Consider the following 11324-nt stretch of genomic DNA (forward strand, 5'->3'; position numbering starts at 1 on the left):
GAGGGGCAGACAGAGCTGGAGACAGAATCCTAAGCAGGCTCCAGGCTGTCAGTGTAGAGCCCAGTATGGGGCTCGTGAGCTTATGACCTGAGCCAAAATCAAGAGTTGGATGCTTAACCGACTGAGCCACTCAGGTGCCCCACTTTGGCTTTACTTTAAATTATAACAAATAATGTAAAGACCTGACGTGGTGTGTTAGGACTCAGGAGTTTTTTAATGTTGGCAATTGATTAGAGTGTGTTTTCCTAGAAGATGACACAGTATTTTCTCCTTCCCTCCCTCCCTCCCTCTTTCTTCCTTCCTTCCTTATCTTCTTTCTGTCTTTCCTTTCTTCCTTCCTTCCCTTCTCTTTCCTTTCTTTCTCTCTCTCTTCCTTTCTCCCTCCTGCCCTTCCTTCCTTCTTTCCTCCCTTTCTTCCTTCCTTCCTTCCCTTCCCTTTCCTTTCCTTCTTCCTTCCTTCCTTCCTCTCTCTCTCTCTCTCTTCTTTTTTCAAAGAACCAGGATGAAGGAGAACAGAATTGTACCACTGTGCTCCCGTGCCGTGATTTGCCAGCATTAATGTCTCAGAGCTCAAACCCCACCCCATGTCCTGTGTCCAGGACACATGGACACAGAAACCTCAGACGGCCCAAAACAGGAGGTGTTCGACTACAAGTCCCAGCCCCAAAGGAAACCGAGGAGCAGAAGCGGGCTCAAAAAAAAGTGCTATATTTGCTTGCAGTTATGAATAACCTTTATTATTTAAGACTCCATGTAGAGGATACTTGCCGCCAAAGAAGGTAAAGGTGAGGAATTTTCATGAGACAGAAAGAAAAAGGCGATCTAGGCTCCTCTTGCAAAATCAGCTGAAATAAGTTTAATGGCCCTAAACAGTCAGGAAGTCTGTTTGAAGTCTCTCGTAAGAGGAGACCAACCCCCTTCCCCCCGCCCCATACTCCTACTCCACACCCCTATTAACCCAGGGCCTGGTAACCCCTGTGCTGACACCCTGGTTGGTTGCTCCTTGCTGTGGCCGCTGCCAGACGCTGAATCACCACCACCGAGTCTCCAGCACCTGAGTTGTCTTTGGACAGATTCCATCCAAGCACTGCCCAAGCCCGAGCCTGTCTAGCTTGAACGAGTCGGCAAGACCACAGCCTGGGGCGCCATGACCGGAGGCAACACCGGCATTGCAATGAAGTAAAACAGAAGCCAAGTTTATTAGAAAATGTCTAAAACGCTAAGCTAGGTGCTGCATCAAACCCATTTCTCCTTGCTAAGGAAGGACCAGACTGGGCCCAAAGAGAAAGAAAGAAATGAATCCGCTCTTTCTCCGAGTTCCCGAGGTAGAAACTGGGGGGGTCAAGTGGAAGGACACGCGAATCAGAGGGGACCCCAGCAGGCTGTATTAACCCGCTGTTTCCCGCAGCTGTCTCTCATGGGGATGCAGTCCAGCAACTCTCATTATGAACAAGCCAGATTCCTATCTTTTCATACCCTCGGAGGAGACCGGCTATTTCTGAAGCGTGCAGAACAATCTGGCTAGAATCACGTTCAAAACAGTGGAGACTTTTCTGTGATTTTACTAACACTGAATCCAGTTTCTACTCAAGTAAATACGGTGCCACCTTTGCTCCATGTAATGTATGTCACACACATTTGAGATGCCCTATGAATGCTTTGCTTCACAAAATACCTTCCTTCCCTTACCTGGCTGTTGAGGAAAGAAGACAAGGTAAAAAACCAATAAAGACACAACGTTCTAGACGAGACGAAAGACAAAGAAAGAAATAGAAGTGGAAAGAGAGGAAAAGACCCAAACCAGACTAATAATCTAAAATTTGGAACTACTCACTCCTGGCCATAGTTAACTAGGACCAAATTATCATCATCGTCGTCGTCATCCTAATACTCTCCAATAATGTACAATTCTCAGAGCCGTTATGGCAAATAGCAAAGATCGCACTAGTATAACGATGTAAGAAATAAGGAACGTCTAGAAACAGAGCAGCAAGGGTAATAACTCCTTGCATTTAGGATACTAAAATAAAAACAGCGTATTGCAGGGCTCCCCACGGGCCAGGCACTATGCCAGCAACTATGTCTAGTTGCTTTAGACTTATCATCTTACTTCACAGGCCCAAGATCTCGAAGGGAAGCAAGGCAAGGTTTTAGGATTACTGATTTCGAGTGGAAAAATCATGAGGCGGTGAGGTTCGGTGACTCGCCCAAGGTCACAAAGCTAGGGAAGGGCTAGGACAGAAAAACAAAAACAAACACACACACTGTCTCATGAGAACTTGATACCCACATTCCACCAAGGTCACTGATTAGACCAAATACGGCTGCAGGTAATTCTGGCAAACAGATATGCAGTCCAAAGAGCTACACACGCATGGATGAATGAGGGTACGTTAGCCTTTAGGATGAACAGAGAGGCCTCTTCCCAGTATCTCATTTTCTAACTTGACTTTACCTACCTCTTTTCCCTACACAAAAGACCTACTATTTTCAACCAGATCCTTTCATTTCCAGGACTCCTGGAACCAGGGCCACATTCGCAAGTATGCCCTCCCTGTTCTCTGTCCACATTTACAGGGCATCCAGGTGTCTTCTCCATTTAAATTCTACCTTTCCCAGTAGTGCATGATCTCGCTTATATATACAAAATCTGAAAAGACTGAACTCACAGAAGTTCAGAGAGTTAGAAAACTNCCTGTAATTAATAATACTGTATTGCGTGCTTGAAATTTGCTAAGAGGATACTTCTTAAATTAAAACTTCTCGGGGCACGTTGGGTGGCTCACTTGGTTGAACATCCGACTCTGGATATCAGCTCAGGTCATGATCTCATAGTCTGTGGAATCAAGCCCCACATCGGGCTGTGCACTGATGGTGAGAAATCTCCTTGGGATTCATCTCTCCTTCTCTCTGCCCCTCCTCCACTCATTCTCTCTTTCTCTCTCTCCCTCCCTCCCTCCCCCGCCTCAAATAAATAAACATTAAAAAATAAAACCCTCATTACACACACAAAAGGTAATAATGTAGAGGTCACAGGTTAGTTTCATTGGGGTGACTTTTTCACAATGTATACACATGTATGGAAACATCAAGTTGTACACCTTAATATAGATACAATTTCTTGGTGTCAAGGTTATCTCAATAAAGTCGCTAAAATTTTTTTAAAAATTAAACTTAAAAAATTGAGTCTCCTTTTCCTGAAAACTCTGCTTGTATTCTAAGTCCTTCAAGCAGCAGAATTCCGCGATGTCCTCTGACCCAAGGGACCGTGTTGGTGGTGGATCCCTGTAGCGCCCTGAGTTCCTATGGCTGTGATGGCAACCCCCCAGCAGGCTGACTGGAGGGAAGGAACAGGCCCAGGGGAGACCCAGATATGTGTTCTCTGTCACACTGTGCTTCACCTCTTTATCTAGCCAACTTCATCAACTGCTCTTGCGATACTGATGCTGTCGCCATCACAGCTTGGATGCTCATTCCTTCCTCAAGCTCTCGAGGGACAGGCGCCCTGTTCTTTGCTTTAGCTGGGCCAAAGGTGGACTTTTTCAAAAGGAGCAGTTCCTAATGCCAACAACCGAGAGTGAGCTGGCAGAGCACAGATAACTGTTGAGTTAACCCAAGTCCAGATATAGCTCAGGCTCTGGACACCTGTATCTATTCTCTAATTCATCTACATGAGCGAGACCTTTGGCTCCCTACCCACCTGGCATGGATTTCAGGTCAAGCACGGTTGCTGGCCCATATTTATTTTAACTCACTGTAGATTCTCACACTCCGCTAATAACTGCTTGCTTGTTGTTGGGAGTGGGGTGTTATATCACTATAATCCTTTTAAGTTCATTTATTTATTTCCGAGAGAGAGAGAGGGAGAGGGAGAAAGCAAGCAGGTTGGGTGGGGGTAGGAGAAGAGGAAGAGAGAGAAAGAGAATCCCAAGCAGGCTCTTCACTGTCAGCATGGAGTGCAATGTGGGGCTTGAACTCATGAACCCAGATCATGACCTGAGCTGAAATCAAAAGTCGGATGCTTACATGACAGTGGCATCGAGGCACCCCAACTATAATCTTTTATTATTATTTAAAACAATTTTTAAAATGTTTACTTATTTTTGAGAGAGAGACAGAGCATAAGTGAGGTAGGGAGAGATAGAGAGAGGAAGACACATAATCCAAAGCAGGCTACAGGCTCTGAGCTGTCAGCAGAGAGCCTGACATGGGGCTCGAACCCACGAACAGCGAGATCATGACTTGAGCCCAAGTTGGACGCCTAACCGGCTGAGCCACGCAGGCGTCCCCCACTATAATCTTTTTTTTTTAAAAAATGTTTTCTCTGAATGCTTTTTTCCTCTTAGTTTTACTGAGACATAATTAACATATAATACTGTAATGGTTTTCAGTGTACACCATGATGATATATACAGATACAGATTAGATATACATAACTGGTATGTTTTGTGATATCTGTATCTATATATTTCAAAATGAATAGAATACCACAGTACATTTAGTTAACTTCTACTCCCTGACACAGAATTTTGTGCCTTGTCAGGAGAACTTTTAAGATCTACTCTCTTAGCAACTTTCAAATATACGATACAACATGGCTAAACTTCAGTCACCATGCTGTGTATTACGTTCCAAGAACTTATTTATCTTAGAACTGCCTCTAAGTGTGTAGATTTTGACAATCTACAATCTCATGTCCCCCGTCTCTGGCAATCACCAATCTGTTCTTAATATAGATACAATTTCTTTATGTCAAAGTTACCTCAATGAAGTTGTTAAAAATTTAACGAAAAATTAAACTGAAAAAATTCATCGATTTACCTTTTCCTAAAAACTCTGCTTGTATTCTAATTCCTTTGGGTTTGGGTAGATTAGATTCTGTATATAAGTGAGATCATAATATTTGTCTTTCTCTGTCTGACTTATTTCACCCAGCACAGTGTCCCCAAGATCCATCTAGGTTGTTGTAAATTGCAGAATTTCCTTCTTTTCGATGGGTGAATAATAGTCCCTACATATTACATCTTCTCTATTCATCCATCAATGGGCAAGTGTCTCCTCACTTCCTTATCTTGGCTATTGTAAAACAAGGCTGCCATGCATATGGCACTACTGTATCTTCTCGAGACAGTGATTTCATTTCCTTTGGATATATACCCAGAAGTGGAAGTGATGGACCTAAGCTTAATTTTTGGAGGAACCTCCATACTGTCTTCCACAGTGGCTGTACCAATTTACACTCCCATCCACGGGGCAGAGGGGGCTCCCTTCTCTCCATACCCTCGCCAACCATGGCTATGTCTTATCTTTTTGACAACAGCCATCCTAACAGCTATGAGGATTATCTTACTGTGGTTTGATTTGCATTTCCAAATAAGCATACTCTTAAAACTGTCTTGGTCCCTGGTTGATGGGGATAAGGATGATAATAATAAAAGTGGCATTGGTTGACTGTTTATTGACAGACAAGAACTCAACATTACAGACGCATCATCACATTTTACTTCTCACAGTTTTTTGAGTCGTTCTCATATGCAGTGGACACATATAGAAACAGGATCAGAGAGGTTATTTCTAGGCACAATGCGAGGTGTGCACGGAAAGTCCTTAGCAAGGTACGTGTACATGACAATTATTTACTAAATGTAATGTATACAATACACTACCCCATACGTACAAAGCTATATTTTGTGGGAAGCAAACACTGCTATTTCCCAGTGATCTCAAACCAGTCACTGTCCTCTTTACCGAGACCACGAGAAAACCCCAGGGAACCTAAGGCAGATGGTGTTGATTGTACAAAAAGCACACTGAGGGGATTTGTGATTTGCCCCCAGTCACCCAGAGAGCTTGCAACGAAGAGTCCGGGCTCCTTCCACTGACAAAGGCACTTGAGCAGGTACGGCTCTTCTGCCCCGCCCCCCCAACCCTAACGAAGCCTTGCCTGGACTCTGAGAACAAGGACGCAGGAACGGCTGCCTCGAGGACAACCAGTGGGCTCGCAGGAGATAAGGATGCTCACGATGCTACTGGTGGTGAACACGAAAATGATCGCTAACCCTGAATGCCAGCCGTGGGTCTGGCTTGCTTCTAAAGTGCTTCACATAAACAGAACGTTTACATAATACGCCGAAGGTCACACAGTTTGAATTAGAATCCCTTCCCTTGTACTTCAGGAATGACACAGCCCAAAATGGCCACTGATCCATGGATCCACGGATTTGGACTTCCTCCATTCAAAGAGAATGAGAGGGACTTGCTTGACAGCACAGATCTTGAAGGGAAAATGGAGAAATGCCTAGAAGAATTCCAGCCACAAAGGGAACTTTATAGGAAACTTTTTAAAGATTTTATCTGCTATGTAAATATAAATACACGTAAATATACTATGCAGATATAGATAGAAGACAGCAAAAGAAGGGTCGATTTTATTGCTCTACTCAAGGAATTCAAAATATGTTCTTAAAAAGGGGATGAAAAACAAAACTGTGCTCATCAAATGGGCAGCTGTGTTCACCGAGTTGTGCTCATGGGGGTGACAATGATTTGTGGAACTTCCAGTCACCGCGGTTTAGCATAAGGTGGAACTTGAGTCTTCACGCATGAAGAAATAAGGATTCTCTGGGAATTTTGGGGAATCACTGACCAAATTCCAGCAATTCCAAAGAAACAGAAGTTGGCTTTAAAAAACATTAATGTATTTATATAAAAGCAGCAAACACGGTGGTAAAACCTCAAACAGTCATCCCACCTGAATTTGAACCCATTCTACTGATATAAACCCCGGCTCTATCACGTGCTAGCTGTGTGACCTTGGGTAAGTTACTTAACCTCTCTGTGCCTCAGTTTCTTCGCCTGTAAGAATGGCAGGACATAACAGTTCCTACATCACAATTATTACATGCAAGGTACAGAGGCTAGGACCTGACATCCAGTAAGTGAGTCTTCAGTGACTTCAAAAAGCGCTTTGATCACTGAATATGAAAGTAACATCTCATGGCTGAAGATATGGAAAAGGCATAAATGAATAAGGAAAATAAAAAAATAAAGTGTAATATCATCACCTCGGTTTTGATACAATGTCAACACTTGGGACTGTGCTTAAGGAAAGTAATTTTCTTAAGCAAAACTGGAATCATCATTAGTAGGAGCTTTTCAAAATTACTTTTTAAAATTAAAAACACATTTTTGGGGTGCCTGGGTGGCTCAGTCGGTTAAGCGTCCGACTTCGGCTCAGGTCATGATCTCGCGCTTCGTGGGTTCGAGCCCCGCTTCGGGCTCTGTGCTGACAGCTAGCTCAGAGCCCGGAGCCTGCTTCGATTCTGTATCTCCCTCTCTCTCTGACCCTCCCCTGTTCACGCTGCCTCTCTCTCTCTCTCAGAAATACATAAACATTAAAAATATTTTTTAAAAATAATAAAATTAAAAACACATTTTTAAGAGAGAGTTTTCAAATCGAATTTCTGTACTCAGGTTCAAATAAATAGTACTGGTATTGAATACTGCCATCCTACTCCAGAGATTTCTGAAACAGCTTTCAAGCAAAGACTTTAGACAGCAAATGGCACATGACTAATTTTTTTCGCTGTGCTCAGTAACCCTAGCAGGGAGGCTGGAGACACACCAGTCCTGAAGAGTCACAAGGTAACATCTAGGGTTAACAGAATGTTTCAATTCTTTTGCCCCCAAAGCACGTGACTACACAGTAACTTCTGACTCAACGCTGCAGAGCCAATAAGCAGGGTCTGTGTCCCTGCAAAGAACAAACGAACTCGAGTTTTGTGTTAGTTAAACTGCCAACATCATATTGAGTTAATGTGAAATGAAACAAAAATCGAAAAATCTCAGCCCGTGCTGTATCTTAAAAGCGATGAGAACAAAATCCTAAATTGGACCCTAAACAGATTAAAATTAAGCTTCAATAGTCTTCGCTGGCTCCTGGCCTCCCCCGCCCCCCCNCTTCATGGTGAAACACTTTCTCATGAGCCTGCCTGTGGTCAGGGCTGAATATGGGACAGGAAAAACGCTTCTCATGGCATCTACATCATACCCATTCAGGTCTAGCCCGACCATTAAGGGCAGACACACCCGGAAATTGTAAATGGTTTTAACAAGAGGACATTTTCCCACCTCAAAAGTGGGATAATCTTTGCAGCCTACCTATGTCCCAAGGGTGTTCTGAGTATTAACGAGTTAGCATTAGTCAGGCACTTTGATTTCTCAGACAAAGGGCTCCGTACGAGTACAAAGTATGATTGTCCAACCCAACTACCTTCTGGAGAGTCACCCAGGAGGACAGCAGAGGAGGCAGAAAGGCCTCCCATGGCTGCCCTCTGTTGAGCAGAGCCACCTCCCAGGGACATGCTTGCCGGGCCAGACGGGTGGGGGCCGTGCAGTGAGTGTCTGCTGCATTGTTCCCTTATATAGTCAATGCAGAGGGAATCCCTCTGCCTCCAATTCACATTCCAAAAACAGTATAGGCAATGAAGCAGATTCTCCACTGTGACTTACGAGGCTTGACGTGACTGGGCTGGGCACCACGCTAGGGTCATGCCCATCACTTTTCCTGGCTATGGATCAAAGAGGAAGCCCCTATAGAAAATCTGTCAGTTATTACAAATGTGCTGGCGTGTGCATGTAGGTCAGCACACGCTGAAGTAGAGGAAACGTCTATCGACGGTTTTTGCAAAGCCCACCTGAGAATTAAAACAACAACAACATTCTATTTTTGGCGTGCTTGTTTTAAGAATCTGTATTTAACGTAGATTTGAGCTTTTCCTCCGGTCTCTGGAGGCCTCGGTGTGAGATAACAATCCTGGAGATCATTACACGCATTACATAATATTGAAATCGGGAAGGTGTTTTTGAGGGACAGAGAGGTACACGTGATTATTTGCATTACAGTATCTGCCTATCACCTTTGACGAGCGGAGCAGAAGGTGGCTTCTAGTAAATTATGCCGTACACCGACCAGGCACAGAAACTCTGGGACACTTTCTTTGAACTGAGCTGTTCACGTCTAGATCTAAAGTCAGAACAGAGCCTTCAACAAAAGCGCAAGGGCTACTGATTTGACCCAATGGTATTACTGTTTCAAACACGCACGTACACAGATCACTTAAAAGTAGAGCTACTGAGGCAGGCCTAGCCAAGTAAAGCATCTAGAAAGGTCTAACTGCTGAACAACTAATCCTGGGAAATCCTGTATCCTAAAACCAGACACTGCAACAGATTGTCAGTAAAAAGCCTGGCAAATTCTCAGAAGTCAAAAAGGCTCCTGAGTCTTAAGGGTTAACTCCCCTTGCCTTTAAAAAAAATGACACATATAATTTCCTTTTATCATAAAACAATGCATTTATTATTTTCTGTATATCTGTTAAAGGGCATGGCTTTCTGAGTGGAAAACAAAACAGAACTTGGTCACATGTTTATTTGCTTCAGCTACTCCCTTCCCCTTCTGATAAATAATCAAACATGCCATCCAGAAAAAACAAAACCAGCGAGCTGGGAAATTTGATGGTCATCAAATAGACTGAGATACCAAGAAAAGCGGCCCACTGTTCCCACACTGAGTTTTCGGCCCCCACACCTACACTAACATCTGAGTAAATACCTTCAGTCACTCTTTCCATTTTCCCTGCAATTACTCCTACTGTTAAACAAATTGTCCTTAAGGCAGTCGCAAACCTAATTTTTTTCTTGCAAAGTAGAACAACTTCTGAACATTAAAAAAAAAAAACAGCACAGCCCAGCAATAGCCATACACGCACGCGCACTTACTTATTTTATTTAAATATTTCTTCCATTAGAGGTTCAGGCAGCTAGAGAGCTCATTTCTTTCTCTATTCTACAGATGCTGTTTGAGACAATAAAATTTAAGGATATTTAGTCTGGGGACTAACAAACAAGGTTTGGAGTAATAACAATTCCCTTAAGATCAAAAGGGCTAATTTTCCATTTCCTGTCTATTCCCTGACCAGTACATAGTTAAAAAAAAAAAAAAATTAGCACCTGGCTTACCAATTACAGTGAAGTTGGGGGTCACGGTTGGGGGAAGGGTGTGGAGGGAGGTGGGGGAGGCTCAAGGGACTACGACATCAGACAGGAAAAGGTGGAACCCTTTTAAAAAAATGTCAAACCATGTGTTAAGAAACTCATTTCAACAGAAAGGACTGAAAGGGCGATCTCACTGCCCTTCCACACGGAGAGAAGGAGCAGCCCAGGTCCGAGGGCTTCCCGTGCCCTACTAATTACCCACAACGAGAACTTTGAAAAGAGCTTTCCAACATCAAAGTTAAACCATCGCAGAAAGTGAGCCGGGCTTTCTCTTTCCTTTTCGCAGCCCACTCTGCTTAAACAATAGTAATGTGAATGAGATAATGACCATGCTTGTTTCAGCAGTCTGACTTTTATTGGCATGAAATTGGTACAAATATTATCAAGACCGATTCACCAGCGATGATGGTGTCATGATGTAAACATCACAGGACAATCGTGCAGAGGCAGAATTACAAAGGCACCATCCCTGGACTCTCGGCCGCCTTGTGATAGATAACAGGAAGAAAAAGAAGGCAACACCAGACAAAGTCACCGATCAGCAGAGAGGGTTCTCATTTACGTTCCAGCCTGTAAAACTGTCCTGACGACACTCCTTAGCTGCCTCTACCCTGAGACCCATTTGAAAGCAACAGTGGATTCACAAGGAGTTAGAACCAACCACCGGCTCTTCTCAAATCTCTAAAAAGAAAACCGCCTTTGATGGAGCGAGAAGGAGGGGTGGGGGGTGGGGGGAGAAAGCAGTAAACAAGTTGGAACATCTTATTTTGCCCTTCAGAGAATGCGCAGGAGCAGATCCCGAGTTTAAAAGTTTAACCCAGCAAAAGGTTTCCTTCTTTCTTTCTTTCTTTTTTTTTTTTTTCCTTTCTCTGGACACTTACAGAGAAAATGAAGAGTTTGACGGAGTGAGCTCGCACTGGCTGCCTTTGGATTTCCGTCTTCTTGCTGTAGATGGGTTCTGGCTGTTTCTGTGAAGCGGGGGTTGCCGAGTGGTAAAAAAGATGTTTGAATAAACAGGAAGTGCTGTGCGGCTGAAGCACACTTGAGGAGAAAACACACTGGAACATTGCCCTTTGTAGGCAACCTCAGGGACGCTTTGCCTCTACAGTAGCTGGCTGGGCTCTCACTAAATGACAAAGAAACCACAAGAATTCCTCAAGTAATTCTTCACTTTCAAAGTTGAAAGATCAGTTGGAGCTTGCAGGTAATTTTCAAAGTTGCATTTAGCACTTACAGAAATCTATTAATGCTACACGTATCTAAATCAC

At 43.6% G+C, this 11324-nt stretch overlaps 1 protein-coding gene across 1 annotated transcript in view; it reads right to left on the bottom strand.

Annotated features, from left to right (window-relative positions):
* The window catches only part of FOXP1 (forkhead box P1), a 174610-nt gene extending 163487 nt beyond the window's left edge, over positions 1–11123 (bottom strand). The window contains exon 1 of the mRNA XM_077770637.1: positions 10938–11123. Within this exon, the coding sequence (XP_077626763.1) occupies positions 10938–11123 (186 nt within the window). The remainder of the gene's footprint in view (positions 1–10937) is intronic.
* Positions 11124–11324: the final 201 nt, after the last annotated feature.

The sequence above is a fragment of the Crocuta crocuta genome, unplaced genomic scaffold (genome assembly GCF_008692635.1).
Source record: "Crocuta crocuta isolate KB4526 unplaced genomic scaffold, BGI_CrCroc_1.0 scaffold126, whole genome shotgun sequence".
Classification (NCBI taxonomy): Eukaryota; Metazoa; Chordata; class Mammalia; order Carnivora; family Hyaenidae; genus Crocuta; species Crocuta crocuta.